Source organism: Eleutherodactylus coqui, chromosome 8 (genome assembly GCF_035609145.1).
Source record: "Eleutherodactylus coqui strain aEleCoq1 chromosome 8, aEleCoq1.hap1, whole genome shotgun sequence".
Classification (NCBI taxonomy): domain Eukaryota; kingdom Metazoa; phylum Chordata; class Amphibia; order Anura; family Eleutherodactylidae; genus Eleutherodactylus; species Eleutherodactylus coqui.
Window position 1 is genome coordinate 109,585,879 of NC_089844.1, and position 24,651 is coordinate 109,610,529.

Genomic DNA, 24,651 nt, shown 5'->3' on the forward strand with positions numbered 1-24,651 from the left:
TTACTGTGTCAATAGGCATATTTACCATTCAGGACTCTAGAAAAGGTTGACAAATCTGCCTCAGGGAAAGCTAAGAAGATTAACTGTGAACAGTGAAGCCAAGAGAACGCTAGGGTTCTGCAACCCCAAACGCCAGCTCAGCGCATGGATACACTTTCCGCCGGGTGCAGGGACACCGTAAACAGCAAAAGAAACTCTGGCGCTTCAGTGGATTCCAGAATTAAAACAGTGTTTTATTCAATTTCCATGATAAAAACCTCTTCCAAAATTGTGCGGACATGTTCCGAACAGAGTAATTATTCATAGCAGCGCTAGGGGTCGGGTGCAACCTGACGAACGTGTGGAAGAATGAACAGTGCCATGGTGAAATGGAACAAGATAAGACTTTATTCAACGCCAGCGCCTAACGCCAAGAAAACACTAGGAGTCTGGCGATCTGCGATGTACCTCCTGGCCGTGCTATACACCGCTGGCTGCCTTTGGTTAGGATTCTATAAAACGCTATGGGACGATGAGACTATTTTCCTGCCTAATCAATTTGTCCAGCTGTCTGATAAAGGGGTTTTCACACTGAAATATTGCTGTTCACAATTGAGCCTAGTATGGTCTTCGGTCCACCAGTGATACTAGGTCAGCAGCACCTATAGATCAACCATTCTCCAGCCTCTATAGCTTATAGGACTTACAATTGAGTCCTGGGTCATACTTGCACCGTTCTGTCCTTTTTTCTATCCACTTGATCTTGATACATTGTGTTATGCCTCATACAGTATCTAATAGTAGTGTCCTGCACCAGGCGAAACACTGTATCCGTTTCCCTGGAGTGTTCCTTTAAGCTGTAATACTAATAACAGATATAACTACCATTTTTCACCGAAAATAAGACCCCGTCTTATATTAATTTTTGCCCCAAAAGAGGTGCAAGATCTTATTTTCAGGGGATGTCTTATTATACTCACCTAGCAGACTCGGTCCAGGTCCCTCCCGCTACTCGCTGAAGCTCTGACGCACTTCTTGCAGTCCTCGGCTGCTCACAGAAGATTACTTTTTTTGATTAGGGGATTCATAAATCCTGCCTCCAGGAAGCAATGGCTCTGATTGGCTGAGCAGCGCCCGAGAACCAATCAATGCAGTGTTCGATGAACCAATGTAATGGCTGTGATTAGTTCATCGAGAGCTGCATTGATTGGTTCTTGAGCGCTGCTCAACCAATCAGAACCATCGCTACATGGAGGTGGGAATTATGAATCCTGTAATCAGGAAGTGATCTTTTGTTAGCGGCTGAGGACTGCAAGAAGCGAGTCAGCGCTCCGGAGAGCAGTGGGAGGGACCTGGACTGAGATGCTAGATAATTGTATTCCTTTTTTCCCCCCTTTTTAATGTAATGCAGCTATGGGGTTTATTTTCAGGGTAAGGCTTATTTTCAAGCCTCCCTAAAAATTCCGAAAAATCAGGGCATGGCTTATTTTCAGGATAGGTCTTATTTTTGGGGAAACAGGTTAAAAAATAGATGAGTTGTATACTAAAATAAGTTGTCTAACCAGAATTTATAAATGATTTACTTTTATTTCACAGGAAATATAACGAAGCCTATCACTAGTTATAATGGTGCAGAATCAGTATATAAAAGAAACCTGCAGGAAGTAATAAAAAATAGTATTGTGGCAGAAAAAAAGATATAGAAACAATAAGACAAACAGAATGTATGCACCTAAACACACTCACAATAATAAAGCAGTCATGCCGAATTGCATAGAGCCATTAATTAACACCAAATCTTTGTATGTTTCTGCAGTAATCCCCGGTACACTACAAAGGACTGTGGCTTGGGGTTGTCAGCGCAGAGTTTAAAGCATGAAAGATCTCTCTTGGAAGCGCTAGGGGGTCTGAATTCTGTAGGGACAAGCTCTCCTGCCGGACTGGCTCCGGGCCACCTTCTTTGTCAAAGGAAAGTTTTAATCTCTGCCAGACACTGCAGAACTAAAGGGAGGTCCCGCCCGGCACGTGTGCGGTGGGGAGCTACATTCCTAGGTATTCATTTTTCAACTGACACAGGGATAATCATGGGAGCAGCCTGAAATATATTCCGCATGGCTTCAGAGTAGAAAAGCTGCTTAGAGTCAAGTGCCCATCATTCCTGTGCCAGTGTGGCTTCCAATAATCTGAGCACACCTTTTCCTTAAAATGCTCACTATATAAAAAACATTTAGAAATGTCAAGCGAGTGATCGTCAGTGTCATCCAACCAGCAATATATGGAAAAGTCCTAAAACGGATTGTATTGTGTGTGTTAGAGCCCAATCCCTCAACTCATCAGATGTGTGTAGCACTAGATCAGGACCGGAGTACAGCCTCTATATACAGGGTGTAGTCAAAAAGACTGATCCAGTGCTATATCTCAATATTGGTGTCCTAGATGAATAGCAATAGCATACTTGAAAAGGAAGGCACTATACGATGCTATGGCATAAGGGCTGCTGGGAGAGTCGGAACATTGATTTCAGTTTTGTGACCACAGTAAGAGAAAGAGTAAAACCCAATTGTAAAGTTGAAGCGTAGTGTGTTCTTTCCGCGTCTCTCTGAGTCCCGTAGGACCACCACTTTGACTGAAGTAAGGAAAGTGTACTGGAAGTGGCCTCCTACTACTACTATATATGCTTGGAGCCGTTCAACGGTGCAATCCAGAGATATAGCGCTGGATCAGTCTTTTTGACTACACCATGTACAGATATAGAAAGTCTACAAAAAATTGCCAAACTTTCGATTAAACATTGCATCCTTTTGTTGGTTAGTTAATTCTCTTTTAATACATGTGCAGTATATGTACTTCTTGATTTAAACACCCTACAAAATATGCCACAAATTCAGAGTGCCGCAATGACTACACACCTGTGTACCATATATGATGTAGCTTATTACTTGGAATGCCTCTTGAGCAGAAATCCAATAATGTTATTTATCGTCACCACAACTAGATTTTAGTTCAATGGTTTCCTATGTGGTAATTTCCTCTCCGAATTCCATTCCAGTCTTTTTATATACCAAGTACTGTAAAGAAAAACATTATAGCTGCCCATTTCCACTAATCCCGCTAATCCTTATGAATCAGGAGTTGGAATGCTTGTAAACTGAACATTGCACAATAAATATTTCCAGTGCTAAGAAATTAGGCCTAAAGAGAAGGCATGGAAGCGGAGGAGGAGAGTCTGGCCAGCAATGTACTGTACTGGGGAAAGACACTTTTTCTGCATTGTATTCAAAGCATCCGCATATTAAAGGCAGTAGAGGAGACAGTCTGTACAGACAATTCCTCCAGATCTACGTGCGATTATGGATTGCAAAACCTTTGGAAGACTTGCACTGGTAAAGTACTTTAGCTTGGACTGACTGAATACTATCGACTTTAAGAGTAAAGGCCCGTTTACATGGAGCGATGATCGCTCAAAAATTGCTAAAAAACGATTGCTTGAGTGATAATTGTTGCATCTGAACGCACGGCCATCGTGCACCTTTCGTACACTGCTAGCTGATCATTAAATTCAGTCCAACCTAAAAATCTGTTTTTCAGCCTTATCAGCAGTTCTCCACGTGGAGCGCTGATAGCATTGTTTCCCGTCGGAGAACAAAGGAACTGAATGCAGATAAGAGCCCTCGGGCTTTTAACTGCATTCAGCTAAAGGCTTCATTTGCACGCTAATAAGCTATTAAGTAGCTGAGTAGCTCAAAGCTGTCACTTAAACTGTTGTTTGAGCGATTTTTGAGCGATTATCGCTCCGTGTAAATGGGCCTTAAGGACTAGTGCAGAAACCAATATCGACTTTCAGTAGCCTATCAATAAGACCCATCATAGACAATGACGACCACAGTGAAATGTAAGACGTCGGTAGCACATTTATAGGCACGCAGCGCTAACAGGGTACTAGGATTTGACCAGCCCTTGGAGTATGCTTGCTTAATAGTCATCGGAAATAAAAAAATAACCATTTCAGTAGCACTGATGAGGAAAAAAGTCTGAATGAACAAATGCACTGTGCTGGAAAATCTGGTAATATGAAAGTTAAAGGGGTTTTCCTGAGATTAAAGAAAAAAATACAAAGGGCAAATTAAGGTGTAAAATAAAGGAAAAAAATTCACTTTCACTTCCCAATATCTTGCACCCAATCATGCACCACCACCGAAGACCATGCAAGTCCGATCCTGAAAGGCACTGCACCGGTTGCATGCCATTCACAGCTCAGACATTCACTGGCCCCAGCAGCTGTGTATGATGAGTGCCACGTGACCACTGCAGTTATTTCTGGGACTGGACTGACGAGGACCAGGGTGACAATGCTGGATGATTTGTTTGGTAGGAAGGGGGCGGAGAAGGGGGAGGGGAGCCTCACTGGAAGGAGAGTGCAGCTTTTTGTTTATTCCACATCTTTTCTGTCCTGTTTTTTTTATGGGGTTGTCTGCTTACAAATAACTTTTTTAAATGACAGCCAAATGGGTTAAAAGGATAATACAAATCGGTACTTACCATCCTCAGCCCCAGCGATCCAGCTCCGTGATTCTTCTGGTCTCTGTTGACAGCGGAAGTCAGGTGACCACTGCCTGCCAATCAGAGGCTACAGTATCACCAGCTGTTCTCCTGAATCAGCACTCACATCCTGGGCGCCATGGTGGCAGGAGTTTAGAACGGTGACCGTAGGCAGCGGTGACTTGACTTCCCATGTTAACAGAGACCGGGAGAATCGTGGGGCTACAGTGCTGGATTGCTGAGGAGGGCAAGTACAAGTTTTTCTTTTTCGACCCATTTGGCTGTAACTTTAAAAATGTTATTAGTAACTGAACTATATATCTCTGAAAACCCGTCATCTGCTGTAACTAATCTTAGAATGACAAGTGCAGTAACTGCTGTAAATACAGGCACCTAGGTGAAAGAGGGAGCTTTACAAAAGTCTGATTAATATAGCCGTAAGAAATATAGTTGTAGGTCCAGTACAGATAAGGGCGGTTTTACACCTGCGGCAGGGATTCTGCTTTTCTGCTCCATTTGCAGAGCAGGAAAGGGGAATCCCCACGGCCGAATGTTTCAGTCTCTGAACAGAACTAAACAGCAGCGGGCGACCCCATTGACTATAATGGGGTCTGCCCGGCTCTGGGACTTTTTTTCAGCCGGATGTGCGACGCAATGTTTGACCGGAGCTTCCAATGCAGACATGAAACCGGCCTAAGCCTCCCTGCTCCATTTCCTCTTTTTAACACAATGCTAATGTACTGAGCTAACAGAAAAAAGGGATAAGCAGCATGGTAGCAGTGACATTAACCCGTTCACCAGCTGCCTTATTAGCTTTAAGAATTAATATTTAACCAGAGCCTCAACCCATCCATCAAACAGCTGCGCTCACAGGTCTATCCACAACAGCAATGACGACCTAGATATTTAGGTTCAAACTTACAGCTTAGTGTTACCCAAACTTCTCTGTGTTGACAAGTTTTGGGGCAACCTCCTCACCCTCACTGTTATCAGGGTGCATTCAGCCCGACGTCCTCTAATTGCTCACCGATACTGTCATACATTTCCTCTAAGAAGAGGTTTCGTGTTGTTCAGACTTGGCGCCCCAACCTCCACCCGTCTCTTCATTTATAATCCCCAAACGGGTTGTGCGTGAATGTGAGGTCAGTGAGGTAAGAGACCGCAGCCAATTGTTCTCCACTTAAATGAGACAGTTTATTTTCACAGAGATTCCAAGAGAGACATTCCTCATGACTGACACATCTGAATAGAACACACAATGCCGCTAATTAATCCCTTGGAGAACATTACAATTTATTAATTCTAAAGACAAAAAAGCACCCATTGTGGCCCGATGAAAGCTCCCCGCTGGATGTCTGATCCACAACCCATGCCGTGTGTTTACTGTTCTAATTAAAATGTGATTGGAGCCATTACCGTGACTATTACCGGCAGCTGGTGATTTTTCATAGGGTATGCTAAGCGTTGAGCCCATCACTCCATCCGAAATACCACGACTAAATTTGCATCTCAGCTTCTTCATACTAATGTTTGTGTTTTACTGTCATCATTACTGCCTTACATTAGGCCATAAAACAGGGGCACATCTGGTAATGCAGCACCTATCATTCTTAGAAACCACCGGGACCATCTATTTGTATTTACTTCCTGTTACTTCTATAGCGCCTATATATTCCGTATACAGACAATACAGTCAAAACTCAGACATCTGTCGGCTCGTTCACTGATCATACGGTTTAAACAGCGAATGTCAAAGACTGAACGATGTTCCTCTAAAGGAGCCAACGATGTGTCTGTCTGTTTCTTAAAACAAGAATGGACACCTCTTGAAGGACCCTATGGGATAAATGTTGGATCGCTGTGGATCCCACAGGTAGGCCCCCCAACGATCACAAGGCCGATGCACCAGAATGCCCTATCAGAATGGACAGGTGGAGATCACCTTCCATCCCATAGAACGGAGCCATGGTCACACATGCCAGGTTCGGACCTAAAGACGCACCAATTTTTTTAAAGATTCTAATCTCCACTTTTCAAGAGCCGCAGCCATTTTTATAATGTATTGTGCATCTTTTAATTTTTTTTGGAGGGGGGGGAGGGGCAGGATGAAAAAACACATCAATACTGCCATTTTTTACTGCATTCTCTATGTGCAGTAAATGACATTATGACTTTTCCCCTGTGGGTTGGTTATATATATTATTTTAACTTTTTTCCACTTTGCATAATAAGAACATTTTTTGGTAATTTATTTTTTATTTATTGCATAATAATAATATTTTTTGGTAATTTATTTTTATTTGCTTCGCTGCATTCAAAAGCCAATAACTTTTCTCGTTTTTCCATGGATAGAGCAAAGTAAGGGCTTGTTTTTTTGGGTGACAGGCTGTAGTTTTTATTGGTATCATTTTGGGATAGTTGTGACGCTTTTGAACGCTTTTATTAGTTTTTTTGAGAGCAACAAAAATGGTGAATGAAAAAAGTATTTGGCACATACATGACACAATCGATGTTCTTGCCGATCCACGCATGCTGCACGGAACGCCAGCTGTTAGTCACCGCCAGCTCCTAATGCGGACGGCATGGATATGCATGACATTCTGCACTAACCCCCTCTCACTCATGATTATATATATATATATATATATATATCATGGGCAGGAAAGGATTAAATGAGCTCAACAGTACTTGATGAACCTCACTGACTATAATGGCTTCCGGCATGCCACGCTGTATTTTAACTGACAAAATGGCGCAGCATGCTGCTCTATTTTCGTGATTTTGCACCATATCTGTGACTCTGAACAAAGCCTAAACTATACAGATATCTCATAAGGAGATTTTTCAATTATTGCGTTCCTATGATTAGATGAAGGATATAATAGTTTTTGCAGATGTCTTCGACATACTGTATTCATTACAATGTACTTTCTCACTTCATGGTGATATAAGCATATAGATAAATGTATATAGCAACTGTGACATGTTCGTTAGACGCTGGCTGCATCCCCAAGCCAGGGAATCCCAAGTACTGGGTATAAATGACCTATTTATTACACATATCTAGTGGGAGAGACAGGCTGACAATTAGCAGCCGACATAAACGAGGAGCACTTATGACGTCTTGGTTTCTGAAGGCAATAAAAAGGCTCAATCTTTCCAGGGGAAAATCGCGGACAATTGTTTATTGAAGTTATGAATGGTAAGCTTCCTCTTTCAATCAATGCTCCGTTCTGGAACTCTTTGTGCATCCTTATAAGTATCGGTATTTGGTTGTGTATACTTATTAATGTGCCTGGAGATCTTCTCCGTAATATCGGAACATTACCCGCTCCACGCTTCTATCCCTCTAGAGTAGTCCTCCCGCAGACAGGAGGGGGAATCTGCTTCTTGTAACGCCAGTTTATACGAGCTGCAGCCGATTCCAGCTGATGCTGGAGTATTCAGTAATGCACACGTCAGCGGTGTCCCGCGCAGCTCTGCTAAACTTGCTGAAATTGCTCAATACTTTTTCAAATGTGTGGAAGCTTCAGTTTCAGTCAAATAAATCTGTTGCTTAACCACGCAGATTTCTTCCCGGCCAAGAAGTTGTGTAAAAAGCGAAGTAATCCACATGATCTAAGTGTAAACCCCGGCTTTAATATACAAGACGTTTATGGGCTATTGTGACGTTACTAGAAGATGCTTCCAAAAAAAAACGGCAGACAGACTTATATCAGCCGTCTACTGACGGCGTCACGAACATGCTTGTTCAAGGCAACATCCACATTGCGGGGAGATAAGTGGCTGCCAAATACCTACAGACACACTTAGGGAAAAAATATCAGACAGATTGTATTTGTATTGTTTTTTCCCCCTAACTGCAAACTTTTGATGACGGTTTGCAAGGTCTCATACACATGGAGATCTTTGGTAGCCCAGTGTCCAGATCGCCCAAATGCAATGGTGGAACAGCTCCTAGAGCACAATGCACGAAAAACTCATACACAGTGTTATGCTGGACCTGACTGGACCTGGACCGATCGAAACTGCATATGACTGTGTTAATGAGCCCACACCCAGTAAAACGGATTTCGTTTAAGGGTACGTTAACATGGTGGATTCTTGCTGCCGATTCCACAGAAAATGCACACAGGCTAATTGTCCCATTCACCTGATTGAGAATCCGCGCCATCGTCAGATATTTGAAAAATAGGAGTGAAAGGTCAGTTCTTGATGTGGTTTCTGCATCCAATCTGCATAGGACAGGCCTTAAACCTATGTGCGGATCCATGGCAGAAACACATCCCAATTGGCCTCAAAACATCCACGGCAACCACGCTGCTTCCTGCTGCGGATGTTCAATTGAAATCTGTGTTGGAAAATTCTTAGACGGATTTACCCCATGTGGACAAAATCTACATAAAATGGGGTAAACTGCTCTTTCGGGCCTCCTATAGCTTCAAGGTCTAGGAACAACTACAGCCTTCCCCTATAGTTACGCCCCTGTACAAGGACACACTAGGCCAAATCTTCTCCATGCAAAATACAGACTGGGGTCAACACAAGTATGAAATCTACAAAGTCCTAGAAAACACAGCAAGGGTTGTTATACCTGAATAGTAATGTTGGGTGCAGGCGAGGCGGCCTCGCTGGGCTTGATCTCTCCAGGAGAAGCTGCTGATCCCTGAGATTCTTGGCTTGCTGGCTGTTCTGGTGAGAAGGCATCGCTGTCCTCATCAAATGAGAAAGCATCTGTGTTTTCAGGATAATCCGTCTGGCCAACTGCAAGACGACAAGATGTGTCACTTACCTACCTATCCAGCACTGAAGAGTCAGAATATGGCGACTTACCTACCTAGCACTATCTAGCTGCTTAGTTTATCATCTAATATTCTATATATGATATATAATAATCACACATTGTCCGTTATAATAAATTACACTTTTGGTCAGGATCTAAGTCAGGTCAGGGCTGCAAGGCCTGCTCAAGTATCTGTAGCATTACTCGAAGCCCCTCAAAATCCATGTGCAGACATCTGGTCTGGTTATTTGTCTAAATGACAGCTCCATTTGTACATTTTCAGAAAAAAAAAGAAAAATCTCCTGCAAAAATGCTGATGTAAATGCCAACCTCATATAGGGGCTTTACCTGGATTATGCTACATTCAAGCGTTGCCTCAGATCTAGCATGAGATAAGGGGTCAAACCAAGGTACGCCATTCGTACTCTGCCCATCATCCTAACAGTTGCTCTGTCTTTGATCAGGTTTCACTACATGCCTTCTGCCTGTCACTTTCCTTGGCCAGTACAGCTTTCCTTCTCCCAGTTACTGGATGCCGGATGGCTGTTTCCGCGGCGCAATGTTGCCTTGAGGAAACCATATGCACAGTGTGCAAGCCATAAATCTGACAACGACTCTCAGCGATACCTCTATGGCACGTTGGGCGGCTTCCTATATCTCAATCACATCTTCCCTCGCTACTTTTCAGATGTGCATGAGCTGCGGTGTACAGGACTGTGGAACTAGAAGTTCATGGATTGTAGTAAATATTAAATGTTGGCCAACCATCATATATGCTGGAGGTCATCTGCAAAATCAAGCCACGCTTGGCCAGGCTAATACCAACCACAGAATATATGGCTACCTTAGTCCTAATGGTGCTCATACACCTTAGACAGCAGTCACCCAGAAGCTTGTTCTGCTGACAGCTATTCCTTCCAACCCATATACGTAAAGGGGTAGTAGCAGGATTACAAGGATATCCACAGGATAGGGAATAATTTGCATATCTCACCCCTAAAACCCCTGCCCATCTCAAGAATGGGGTTCACTGTCCCCCATCCTCCTCAGTACAGGGTAACTGCACCCCTCACTGTAAAGAGGAGAATAAATGAAGCGCTGGTTACACAAGTGTGCTGACGCTCTATTCATTTTCAATGGGACTGCGGAGATACCTGAGCGGTAGGGACTTGGGTATTTCCATCAGTCCCATTAAAATGAATACAAGGGAGATGGAGCAATACCTCTGCAGTGCCACCTATTGGAAGGCAGCATTCCTTAATGTCAAAGTCAGACGCTTTATAGAAAAGCCTTGTAACAATGACTGGGAATTAAAACCCCCATCCTAGGCCTCTCAGTAGCAAAGCCAGACTCCTACTGTACACTGATGAAGGGCAAACACCCTGAAACAGCTGTCTGTACATGGAGTCTGGCTTTGATTTTAATTCCCAGTCATTGTTACAAGGCTTGTATAAAGAGTCTGACTTTGGCTTGAATGAATGCTGCCTTCCAATAGGTGGCACTGTGGAGGTATTATTCCATCTCCCTTATTTGCATATGGCCCAGAGAAGCATGAATGGCCTTTTGAGTCTCCTCACTCGCCATCTAGGTGCTCTCTCTAAGAAGAAAAGATTAAAATGAGTGGAGAACCGATCTCGCATGGTTGGCCAGCACTTCATTCATTCTGAGTCACTGCGGTGGTAGAAGTGACCCCCCACAGTGACAGGCAGAGGGGGGCACGGGACCACTATTCCTGAGATTGGCGTGGGTCTCAGCAGTGAGACCCCAACTGATCAGCTAGTTATTCCCTGTCATGTAGATAGGGAATGATCTATAATCTTGGTACAACCCATTTAAGCATGTTATTGGGCAAGAGTCAGGACACATCATACACATTCGATGGTTGGCCAGTCCTACAGAAATCAGTGGGTTCAGCTGATGTTCATCTTAGGTTGCCTTTACACCTGCGTTAGTTATCAATTCAGGATTTCTGACTGCTCAGTTCTTGAAGGAGAGAAACTGAAATAAAATGGAAAGTACGGATCAGTTTTTCCCCCATTTATTGCAATGGGGTTTAAAAACAAACAAAAAACCCATAAAACAAACGGAGGCTTCTTTTATTTGGATGGATAAATAATGCTGCAGACTACCATATCCTCCCATCCCAACGCAATGGAAACAAACAGAAGTCTTTTCGTCCGTTTTCTGTTTTTTTACATCCCACTGAAATCAACAAGGCAGAAAACGAATGCTTTTTTTCCCCATTTTAGTTTCTTTCTCCAAAAACCGAGCAGAGAGATTGAAACCCTGAACTGAGCCCAAACACTGGTGTGAAAGCAGCCTAAATTATATAGACACCGGAACGTCCCTTCAACAGAACGATGTGTAGTGCAAGAATACCCATCTTCATCACCATTTCATAGTGATCCACTAGCAGTCAGAATGAATGAATTTGAAATGTGGGTGAACAGGAATGAAATCGGACTATATAATGGTGAGATCTTGAAGATGGTAATCAACTCTCAACTAGACTATTCTGTAGGAAAGGACTGGAAACTAGATCTCTGTTTGGACTAATGAAATCCTATGGTTTGGCCCCAGGATGTAGAGTAAATACGAGTCTGAACAGAGCCTTATCCTTCGTCAAAGCAAAAAAGGTAATTTCTCCCGGTATGGCAGAACTCGTCAGGCTTTGTGTTGTCACTACATGCCTTTAATAGCCTCCTTAACGCTAGAGTCCACGGGAAGAATGTTCTTTTCAACCAACTCCAGTGGTCCAGGTCTTTGAGCAATCTTTTCATTGAGATCATCTGCCAGTCGTGCCCTCTTTAGTTTCATCTGCGTGGCCTGCAGGGATGGCTCGGCATGGGTCTCTGTACATAGGGAGAAGTACATATTGTTAGCTCTCTCACTGGACACACAGTAAAAGTATTGGCAAACAGTGACTGAGATGTTAGGTGACTAAAACCATTGTGTATTAACTGAGATGTTAGGTGACTAAAACCATTGTGTATTACACGGACAATTGCCAATTGTTCATTTAGAAATGATTAACTCCCCAGCAAGCAGACGGTTCACTTCTGTGTACAGAATATCTGCTCTACGGGCTGAAAGGAAGAAATAGAAATCAGACTATAGAATTCTAGTTCTAGTATACAATAGGCTCAAGAAGAAAAACTGATCAGGGTAAAGTGACATTTCTGCCCAAACGTAACAAACCAGTAAATCAGATTTCATGTAGAGATTAATGATGACTTCTATGGGCAACAGGGACCTTTTCTATGTATCTAGTTTTGATACATAAAGCTCAATAAGGTTCTGGAACATCATGGAAACCATCAAGAGTACACGTATGTCAAGTCATAGGATTGTGACTGGCCAAATATCTATGTCTGGGAGGTGACAATTTCTTGCTTTCTGTAGTGGATACAAAGTCTCTGCAAATAAAAACAACACGTTTAGTTCTAATGGGTGAGATTTGACTTTCTGGGGGTGAAAGCAGCAAGAAACATATATGCTGTTTCTGTGTGCATCAAAAAAACTGCTTTCCAACATATTTTGGATGGTGGGCTTCCACACTAGAGATCATGGATGTCTGCACTGTATTATAATACCCACAAATAAGAAATGTCGTAGGCTATTCTAAATCCGAGCTGGACAAATCCGAGAAGCCAAGGTTTCCAGCAACCTCCTACGTTTTCGGGAGGTCTATAGATTATAGAGTATAGGGGTCTATAGATTTATATTTGAATGGTTACTTAGAAGAAAAAAATCCGCCTCCAGGAATAATGTAACCGGCCCCTAATATAAAGAGTAATACAATACTCCTGGAAATACAATATCCAAACTCTACTGTATTTCACCTAAAGTATAACAAGGTCTGTAGATAGTATTGGGAAGAGCAAAAACAAGCAGAAGGTATAAAAAAAAAAAAAAAAAACCCCAGTTTGAAACATTCACGATATAGTAGGATCCCGCAAATGTTCTTTGTGATAAAACTCCATTTATGTACAATTCATGGAGATTTTTATTGTCTCATATGCCGTTATATTTAAAGGGGTTCTCCGTTATTAAACAATCCTTACTTGTTAGAAGGGTCCCTTGACAAGAAGATGATCACAAGTGTTTCTTTGCTGGGACCCACAGTCATTAGCTGTTTGCATGGGGTGGATTTGCCATCCAGATTCTCGGCATGGAAAATCTGCAGCATTTACAGCAGCAGTAAAGCGGATGAGATTTTCAAAATCACATCCACATGCTGCAGGAAAAATCCATCCAAAATCGACGGTGAATCTTCTGGATCCGCAGCATGTCAATTATAGCGGATTCCACCTCTTCAAATGAGGTGATGAATTCCGCATAAACTAGTACAGATTTTGCACTGCGGATTTTCAGCGGAATCTCCGCTCCACATGTGAAAACTGCCTTAGTATTCAGTTTCCTTGAAGCGCCACCACAGGGGAAATTTAACATTACACACTGCCTATTCAAATCAACGGGCCGTCTGTGTGATGCAAGACAAGACAGGTCCTCCGGTGCGAAATATGCTTGAACAGTTCTCCACTCGGAACAAGAGATGAGGGTCCTAAAAACCCCTTGTATTAACCCTTTGCAGTCCAATTTGTATCCTCGTTTTCCTAGGGGGCTTACTCTTTTTCTGCCGCTATACAACGGCGCTATATGCTGGCTAAAGCCAGTACTGCATGAGGTGACACGTTGGATAGGCTCCGACAGCAGAGAGGCTGGAAATATACAGTAACAGAACCCCGACGGACGTCTTCCAACATCGGAGCTGTACAGCCTTAAATCATAATGTCTTCACAGGTCAGACAGTGGATTGGAAAGGGTTAACTCAGAATTCCCTAAAATGGGTTTTCTGAAGTTGACAACCCCTTTAAGTGGTACTATTTTTCTTCTTCTTCAAGACAGCAACTTACCCTAAAACTTATTAATTGCGGAGCAGTCCAGGGTATAGTGTATCTAACCTGGAGGCTGTACTAGTGATGTACCAATTACCATCAACCTAAGACAACAGCTGCATGGGAGATTCATAGGGCTTTTTAAACAATAGCTGTGCCTTATTTGCACACTTGTCATGTGATAGAGTTTTACGACCCACCAGACCTGATGATCCAGTCTGCAGCCGTTAAGTCATTTTATGTCGCCTGACAATAGAATTATTATACCTGTGAGGCAGAATTTAAGGATTATAATTATGAAAAGTTGCTTGTTCCAGCAGCACAGAATAGAGACCCAATCTGATGATGAAATGCAGAATTCACTAAAACCTCTCTGATGCTGAAGGGCAACGGACGAGACCAGCTTCGTGAAAAAGAAAAAAAAAGTAATAAGCCCAATTTTCTTGTACAATGAGATTATCTAATAGAACGTGAGCGCTTCATCGTAATTATGCCTACTCCTCTAACATAACTGGCTCCGTAGAGGAACTTGTTGACGGCGCCTTCGTACACTTACCGTGCCACATGCTGGCTGAATATAGTAGGAACAAATTATAGGATTATGATCAAACCAGCCAATCGTGACTCATCGACACACCAATGCTTCCCCATCTGCATGGAACTTGCTGTCTTAATCTCATTATTTCTATACATAAGCCACAATGAAAAAAACACCATCTGTACAATTCACAATAGCAAAGAACAGTCGGTTCTAAGCTTCTACATACAACACAGACACATAAAACCAAAAGGGATCAGCGAAGTCTGCGTGTATAATTACAAATGTATTATTTATCCATACGATGATGATTAGGGACCCTTTGAGAGTGCTTGGATCTGGCATACACAGTTTAGCTACACCCCATGCCCCGAAATGTTAGGGCCGCAGTAGGTGTCTGACAAGATTAGCCAACTTTGGGGTTCTGGTAGGAATGATTATAGGCATATTTTTCATTTGCAGTGCTATTTTTTAATTCAAAAACCATATACTACTTCAAGGGGTTTTAATTAAGTTTATTCACAAGTAGTTTCAAAAGTAGGGCTGAATCACAACGTAGCATAAAGTGTGGTCATATGGGGAAAGCATTGTCGCCCATGTCATGGGGATGGTCAGTCGTTAATAGGATGAGCCTAATTTTAAACCAGCACACCCCACTGTTTCCCATTACACAAGCCGCAGCAGAGGTGTCTGGTAGCCCCTTACATCTTTGTCACTATGGAAATGAGGTACTTAGCTGAATGAGGGATATAGAAGGTAGTTGTCTGTACAGCAACTATTCAAAGAATCTTATAATAACCGGCTTAAGGCTATAAAAGTCCATATTGTGACATCATATATTTCTAGCAAAGAACAGAAGTGGCTGAAAATTTTAAAAATAGTTTAGCAATAGAAAAGTTATAGAACACAAATAGTGTTTCAGCCAGAAAAACGTGTGATGTGAAGTAGTCTTAAAAAGGTAAAGGCCCATTTAGACACAACGATTATCACTCAAAAGATGTCGTTCAAGTGACTTTTGAGTGATAATCGTGTCATTTACAGCACAAGATGAACGGTCAAGATGAGTGATCACATTGCGCTGCCAGCGGAGGATGCAGAAGATAAGCGAGGTGTCCCTGCTTGCCTTCTGTATCCAGCTGTTTTCTGCACAGAGCGCCTGGCTGTTATACAGCCGAGCGCTTGGAGTGGAGGATGCAAAAGACAAGCGGGGTGTCCTCCCTTATCTTCTGCATCCAGCTGTTCTCTGCTTGGAGCGCCCGGCTGTTATACAGCCAAGTGCTGGGAGCGGAGTATGGAGTACAAAGCTGGACCGCGGTGTTCTTCATACTCAGCCTGTGATCAGGGAGCAGGATACAGCTGAAACAATAGTATCAGCTGTATCCCGCTGTGAATCACTGATAAGGCTAATCGTCATCTTACAGCACGCTGAAAGACAACGATGAGTGACGGGATAACGAAAAATGCATGATGTCAGTGCAGTTACACACAACGATTATCGCTCAAAAGACGGCTTTTGAGTGAATCTTGAGCGATAATCGTTGTGTCTAAATGAGTTTTAAGCCTTAAATAGTATAAAAAAAGACCAAAGTATTATAGAGATGATACCATTATTGGTTAACCAAAGAGTTGTATTAGCACGCTTTTGAAGCTACTTAGGCCTCTTCATAATTTTTCTGGTTAGCCTATAAAGGTATTACCTACTAATAATACTAGTAATATGTTTGTCTTTTTGATACAAGACTATTTAACATCACACAGTAAGTTATAAAAACATATAGAGCTGTTGGGTAAAGATATTCAAGAGCAGACATGCTGCCATTCCACATGACCAACAACTTAAACCTTTAACCTTCTTTAGGCTTTATTCCCACAAGCATTTTTACGCGGCCACTTAGTCACGTTTTTATGTTGGCCGAAAATGGCGACCATCTAAAGCATCGGCTTCCAATATATTCGTTCAGATGACAGATTTTTAGTCGCGTAAAAACGTAGCGCTGGAAAAAATAGCACATACGCGACTAAAATCGGCGACCGAATTTATACGCTGCCAGATAGGATAGGTCTTGCTCTATCTTTCGACTGATATACGCCGTGGGCTCCCATAGACTCCTTTGCTGGCGACCGTAAAAACGCATATGCTCGTATGAAGGAGCCCTTAATGTTACCTCCTAAATACTCATTAGTTATTCCACTTATCCCTTGGCAATTTATTGGAATGAGCCATGAAGGGACCGGAGGATAGCGGCAAGTGAGGGAAAGCTTCCAGTGATAGGTCCCTTTTTTCGGGGCACCCTTCTACTATGTATAGCAGCAAATAGTGATACAACTATAGTTTTATTACATTGTGAGTCAATTGCTATAGAATAGAAGTCAGTGAGAAATAATTTTGTAAATTCAGATTTGCTCATTTAACCGCTTAAGGGCTTGTTTTCCTCGATTTTTTGTTTCTCCGCCCAACTTTTACAAAATCGTAACACTCATCTCTTTTTTTTTTTTCAATTTTCATTTCACTTTTTTTAGTTCCTTGAGGGAATAAAAGAATCCTTGCACTTACGGCCGTTTGATCACTCATACAGTATAATGCAATACCATAGTATTGCATTGTACTGTGTTGTAGATACCGGGGCTAGTTCAGTAGGGTGAGACACAGCACTTACTACCCCCAAGGTGATCCTCCATAGCCAGCCTAGCACCCGATTATTTTTTATTTTGTACTGGGACTTTTTGAAGCTATTCATACTTTAGTAAGAGTTACATTTTATGGGACAGCAAGTAATGAGTCTGTGCCAGAAATGTAAAGAATCAGCAGAATCAGTCCCGCATAGCATAAGGTAGAGTTTTATGTGCAGACATGTTGGTCACCGTGGACAATATGATGTAGACCATTAGTACTACTTCTTACCTTCTAAGATGTGCATCCTCACAAGCTCTGACCGCTCAGGACGACTCCGTATCTTGTGCTTCAGGAAGTTCTCAGTCTGCACATAAGGTAAGACAAGAAATAATAACCCAAGTACAATGTACAACAAGTTCTTTCTTCGTGTACATGAACGGCTGGACGCTCCCATCGCCGAAGCAGACGACTATCTTTTTTGCTTCGAGTTCAGATTTTTGGCTAACCACTAATGTTCTTTACAAGATATTTTTAGCATGTCTTCAACATCATTTTTTAAGTGTTGATTCACTTGTGAGATTTCTATTTCTCATATATTAAGCATTAAGTCTTACCCTGGCACGCTCCAAGCTTTTGATCTGCTCGTGAAAGGCGGCAGGGCTTTTTAAAGCTGAAAACGAGAGAAGAAAATGTTAGCTTTGGCAAGGAGCGGAAGAAAAAAATACAAGGTTGGTGTATACATATACAAAGGACAAAACTGACAAAAGCCATATGTGGAGACAATCAATTTAAACTCCTCGATAGAGAAAAGACATTCATATATTAGGCCATGGTCAGCTATCATCCCTAAACTATGGGGGACATTCATAAAAACTTTTACGCCAGTTTCTGCAATTTCTTGTGGCTTGTTCTGCATGTGCCAAAGAAAAATTGTGTGGGTATGTGGGGGCAGAGGGGTGGCCGCTGCGGACTGACACATTTATGTAGAATTTATGCCACAAACTGGAGTAAATTATACCAGAAATGAACGCCAAATCGGACCTGGTGTATATTTCTGCTGTACATGTACCTGCCATATGCCTAAGGGGTGCCCTTACTTTCCTCATGTCGTGCTTTTAATGTGTATTGATAGGATTAGTTTGAATAGGCGGTACTTGGCTTAGAAATATTGAAAAACATTGCTCAAAAATAGTGGTTCCCAAACATTGGTGGTCCACAGTATCTCAGGCCACGCAAAATGGTGTAGTTTCACAACACCTAGAGGTAGAAGACCACTGTACTAAAAGAAACGCTGGCAGAAGAAGGGAGCAACGCCAACAACGCACCCTTCTACTAGGTATAATAGAAACTATTGATATAACTATAGCTTTATTACATTGTGAGCCAATTGCTATAGAAGTCAATGAGAAATAATCTAGTAAATTCAGATTTGCTCATTTAACCCCTCAAGTACTTGACTTTTTTTTCCCCCTCGATTTTTTGTTTCTCTTCCGAACTTTTAAAATAACTCATCTCTTTTTTCCAATTTTTATTTCACTTTTTCTTTAGTCACATATAGGAGTAGAAGGAGCCTTGCACTTCCATTTGTTTGGTCGCTCATACAGTATAATGCAATACCATAGTATTGCATTATACTGTATTCTGACAGGCAGCCTATAAAGACATGCCATAGGCCCACCTTGATAGGTATTTGTTCATGCCAACCCTACAGCATATCACAATCTCATTGCAAGGAGGCTGTTCAGGACCCCCAAACACTGATCAGGGCATTTAAATGCCACTGTCAGAATTGACATAGTCATTTAAAGGGTCAATAGCCATAATTAGCGTGACCGCAGCTGTTGAAGGTGGGAGTCAGCTGTACAGACGGCCGGCACCCACTATGTATAGAGTGAGATCGGTCCCGATCCTGCTCCACACGGAGGATGTATGACAGTCATTGTTGACCACGGTTTTCATTTTCTCTCGGAAGGCTTGAAAATGGAAGCGAAACACGACTGATTGGCCACTTTTTGCTAGAACAATTTGTATCCGCAAGAGCCTAACTTTTTCATTCAGGCCATGTACTCTAGTGGTCACGTATGAGAAGACGAGCGATGCGGTCTAGTCATCAAGGTACAGTTTGAAGTCTAGACATCAAGGAACAGAGGGCGGTAATTTATACAGATGAGCAGAGCTAATTCCCCTCCGTCTCCTCCAACTAAAAAAGCCTGCAGGAATGTCCTGTAACAATGCCATTCATTTACCCACATTCCAAAGACAAAAGATACAACGGATCAACGCTATAATGGGTTTCACATTTAGCTGTTTCTAGCCTGCTTTTAATCATAAGCTCAACGTTTTATAGGATATGCAATTAATTTTCAGCACATAAGTCAATGTGAAGCCAAAACCACTAATAAAATAAATCGCGTTTACTTATAGTCATTTGCTTTAATTAAACCGACCCAAATATAGCCATAATACCAAAAATAATCATTAACTATTCTATGTTACTGGAAAATAAACTTCTGTCGGAATCCTGGTTATTATGATATGAGATTGTAAGGCGGTATAATCATATTAGGCTGCAGAGCTGCAATCCCTTTAATGTCTGAAACGCGTCAACATTCCAGTATGTACTTTAATCCGCCTCTCTACTTCTGTAATCAGTATAGCCTTCTAACATGGGACACAGAAGCTATTTCTATCTTTTTCTCCATTTGTTGGGAGACATTATTCCTAATAATTGCGTGACTACGTTTCTATAGTTACGGATACCGCCATCATACAGCAACAATACTGTATTTGTACCAACATTTCCATAGAGTTGAATTATTTCATTGACTTTGCACGTCTATCTAGAAGGTCATTATAGTTTCTCAAAACTTTGCCTTTAATGGATTTTGGGTGGGTAATGTGGATGACTTACGTGGCATGATGCCCTGGTCTACAAGTTGTTCTCTTGTTCGCCTTTGTTGCAGACGCAGTTGAAGCACTGTAAAACAGAGGAGGAGACGCGGTTACAGACAGTCTGACTCACACTTGCCAGTCATTAAGTAATGGGTAACATCATGTTGGACCATACCATGCCAAGTATATTCTAAACTATACACCAAGCTTTAGCAGAGAGTTTCCTCTAATCCCTGTACTGCAAAGACCCTTGTTGGTTTCTTTACAAAATACACAAAAAACTCATAACAATAAAATACTGACCCAAAACTTTGCTAGTTAAAAAAAAAAAAAAAAGTTTACCGGCAAAATACCACAAAGTTAAAAAGTCATATCATGTCCCAGAACAGCGATCACACCCCTGTGGCCCTTCAGCTGTAACAGAACCACAACCCCTGACAGCCAGGGCATGCTGGAGAGCAACAGGTTGGAGAGCTCTGGCCTAGCAACTGTGCAGCTCCCTGCTATTGCGGATGGGATTTACTTCTATGTAAGCACTTAGCTGCGGCCATTACAAGACACAGAACAATACAAAATAGGAATATGTGGGGAACCTCAACGTGTTTTATGCAGGTCATATTATAGGAGAAATGTTCATCCGCCCCTTCATGTCCGCCATCTGTATATAGTAGGTCCTAATGTTGATGCACCGTACAGCTAGGACCTATATATAAGTCCTCCACTTTAGTGGTAAATCTCCCTGTATAGCGCTCTGCACGTACAGAGATTGGGCCGGCACTTGGTTAGTTCAACCCTAATGAAGTGAGGGAGTTGTAACGATCAGCGCTCAGCAATGAAAAGTGATAAACATAGTGGCCAAATTACCAGCTAATGACAGGAGATACTAAATATAGGGACCATTGTTCCCAGTATTCCAGTGTTCATAGGTATTATGTATAGAAATGGAAGATGATTAGTTGTTGCTTTTTTTTTTTTTAATAAATCAGTTTTTCCCCCCCAAGTTTATTAAAATGAATTAAAAATAGTTTCATTGTCTTCTATTTCTGCCCACGAAGAGGTACTGACCCTGTCCTGGTATCATAAGAAAGCCCAATCTATACCACAACATTTTTTAGAAAATAAGGCATCAAATAAAAAATATTAACCCTTAGAATGTATTATTTAAAAAAAAAAAAAAAAATTTGTGAAATGTTGCTGTGGACATTAAGGCTTGGTTCACATGGGGTGTAAATCCCGTGGAAATTCTGCGAGTTTCCTCAGCAGAAAGGCAGCTTCAATACCCACGTGGTTCGGTGCAGGTTTGAAGCAACTTGACTGCCTGTTTTCCAGTGCAGGAATCTTTGCCCATAGAGGGGAGAGATGGCCGCAGCGGAAACGGCGATATAACTGACATGCCGCGTATTTGAATTGTGCGCCGCATGTCAGTTTCAGCGCAGTTCGGCCGCACAGGACTGTCCGCAGGGTGTGAACGAGATTTTTGCTGCTGAGTATGGGGCTTAAGATTGCAGGTGGAATTTCCGTGCAGAAAGTCCACATTGAAATTCCACGCCAATTCCACCCCGTGGGAACCAAGGCCTTGGTCAAAAAAGGGGTAAAGAATATCGTGAATGAACAGTGAATGAACAACTAAACAATATGAAAATACAAAACTACTTATCTGCCTGTATAAACAGGCTGAACGAGCAGAACTCTGTCATTGTTCGCTCATGCGAACGATTTATTGTGCTGTGTTACAGGAGCCTAAGTTGTGATCAACAAGATCGGTGCTAGTTAAACGGCCTTTACACTGGCTGATGCCCTCTGTAGAGGATAGACGATAGCTAATGCGACCGTCCGTCCCCAATACAGCATGATCATTCTCGGCAGCACATACCCAGTTCACAAGATGCGCTGCTAACCATAATCTGTTTGAATGCACAAAAGATGCAATCAGCTGATGAATGAATGTTTGCTAGTTCATCATCAGATTGGACGCAGCTTCACACAACTGTATGATTGGCAGACAAGCTTTTCTAAGAATGTTCTTGTCCAATAATTGTCCAGTGTAAGTGGGTCATCAGGGTATCCATACATATTGGATGTGGCTGACGGCCATCTTGCCCAACACTCCTATACACATTCATGTTCAGTGCTCTGAATGTAGAGGGGAGAGAAAGCCACTTTTTGAGGCTTATCTCTCTGCGAACAAAGGGATGAAGCTGTTGAAATCCAACTAACCGATCCTTATTTCTGCGACACAGGCAGTTGGGGGAGAGTCAGTAGCCCCCTACACATGTCTGATGATCATTTGTCCCCACGGAGTTTGGCGGTTTTAGCCAACACACATCTAAATTGTGTGATCACCCTTAGGACCCTCTTACATGGGACGATTGTCGGGTACCTGATAGTCGTCCCGGCAATAATTGCTCATGTAGAAATAGTAGCAATGACCTCTCAGTGAATAGAGGCAGAGCGGGTAGAGATCTCTTCCGGCCGCCCGCCTCCACTCACAGTAAACAGGCCGTCGTTCGTAGATGAATTTGTTTACACGGCCGACCGTTGTTCGATTTTTATGCCAGCTGAAACTGAATGACGGATGATAAGTAAATGAATTATCGCTTTTCATTCAGGCTTTGGCAGCATTTTACACTGAACAACTAGCGTTCAGATTCCCACGACTCTGCGCGAATCTGAACGATAATCAGTCAGTGTGAAAGGGCCTTTATTCCCATTCACGTGAATAGGTTTGATCTGCAGAACCAAGTAGAGCTACCTGTACAAAGGAAACACTGGGCTGTGCAAACAATGTCAAGGTAGCAAGGACCCCTTCATTCTGTTGACTGGCATGGGTCCCTGGAGTTATATGTAACGCCACATTGATATTATATGTATACTGACATGTGTATGTGTGTAAGCAGTCCTAACAACCACCCCTATATACTCAGTCCCAGAGTGCTACACTTTCATAAATGTATTCCCTAACGAACTCTAGAAATGAATCCTGGTATATAGGCTTTCACATACAGCCTGGTAATGAATCCCAGACTAGTATCAAACTGTGGAATTTTAAGACGATCTAATAAATCAATAGGAGAAAAGCCAGAAATGTCAGCATCATCTGTCCCTTCCCCTCAGGGACCACCTGCCAAGACTCCCAGCTACAATGACTATCCGTTGACTGTACCGGTGGCTGCTGACATCGTTTCTAACAGGGGAAATGACATGCATGCAAGGAAAGCAGCCTGTGACCAATACATTAAAGCAATCTGGAGCGAGCAGCTGAAGACAACGCAGTGGGCACAAATGTGACATTCACAGAATGTACGCCACTTGCTGGGTGTAGAGATCCTTCGACTGGTGCCCAACCAATGCCACGCTGTTCTGAAGTCACTCTTGACATCATGGAGCTTGTTTTGTTCCTGCTGTGCGATTCTAATTTGCTTTGAATATTAATCCTGTTTGCTTCTGTCTAGTGAGAAAATTGTCTATGAAAGCACTTCCGTTCCCTGGAGAGACTTTATTTATCATATCAATGCATAGAGATCGCACATAAAAGCCGAAAACATCCTGAGCGACTACAATGAAAGAGTCAAGATACCAGTTTACAAAGAGTTAAACGAGACATGCATCTACGCTATGAAGAGGAATATGCTCCCTCTAAGCTTAGTACTGTAGGCATTAGGGGGTTAACAAAGAATGTTGACCATATAGTATAATCTACCATCACCATATTATAAAGCAGTCCGATATATGGTTTTATGTGGAAACATCCAGTATAACTTGTATTTTACTTCCTGAAACCTCTGTAGGCTTAAGAGTCCAGTGGGCGGTCCTATCAGTGATTGACAGTTATAAAAGACACAGCTGGTAATTACTGAATAGGACCGCCCACTGGACTCAAGCCAAAAGTGAACACAATGGTCAATAAATAAAATACAAGCTATACTGAATCTTTCCCACAAAGCCATATAGCTTGCCCTGCTCTTTAAAGGGGTTTTATCATCATTTCCCCATTTTTTTCTATCAGCTAGGTCCATGGTAGAATAATAAAAACCCAGTAAATTTGCCTCTCATATTCTGGGCACCATGATGCCAGGACTTTAGCTGCAGCACTCGCTGACTTCTACCTGGCCATACTCCTTGCGCCAGGGCCATGGGAGCCATTCACCCTTTAAAGTGGTTTTCCGACTTCTTAAAATTGCACCACAACCACTCTGTCCCTCCTGGTTGTTGTGGACCAGGCCATGTGACTGTTGTAGTCAATCACTGGCTAGAGAAGGTCACTGGTGTGGCTAGTGATTGGCTGCAGCAGTCACATGTCCTGGTCAGCAGCAAGCAGGAAGTTCAGAATGGCTGTGCAGCAATTTTAAGTAGTGAGAAAACCCCTTTAAAATACTGCTTGCAGATCAGACTACAGATTAATGAGATA

At 42.3% G+C, this 24,651-nt stretch overlaps 1 protein-coding gene across 7 annotated transcripts in view; it reads right to left on the minus strand.

The window, feature by feature from the left end:
• Positions 1-24,651, minus strand: part of MRTFB (myocardin related transcription factor B) — a 263,949-nt gene that overhangs the window by 40,944 nt on the left and 198,354 nt on the right. For all 7 annotated transcript variants that reach the window (XM_066576199.1, XM_066576201.1, XM_066576205.1 and 4 more), the window contains 5 exons: positions 20,263-20,328; positions 17,966-18,021; positions 17,640-17,715; positions 11,992-12,153; positions 9,113-9,282 (listed from right to left, as the gene is read on the minus strand). In XM_066576199.1, the coding sequence (XP_066432296.1) occupies positions 9,113-9,282; positions 11,992-12,153; positions 17,640-17,715; positions 17,966-18,021; positions 20,263-20,328 (530 nt within the window). The remainder of the gene's footprint in view (positions 1-9,112; positions 9,283-11,991; positions 12,154-17,639; positions 17,716-17,965; positions 18,022-20,262; positions 20,329-24,651) is intronic.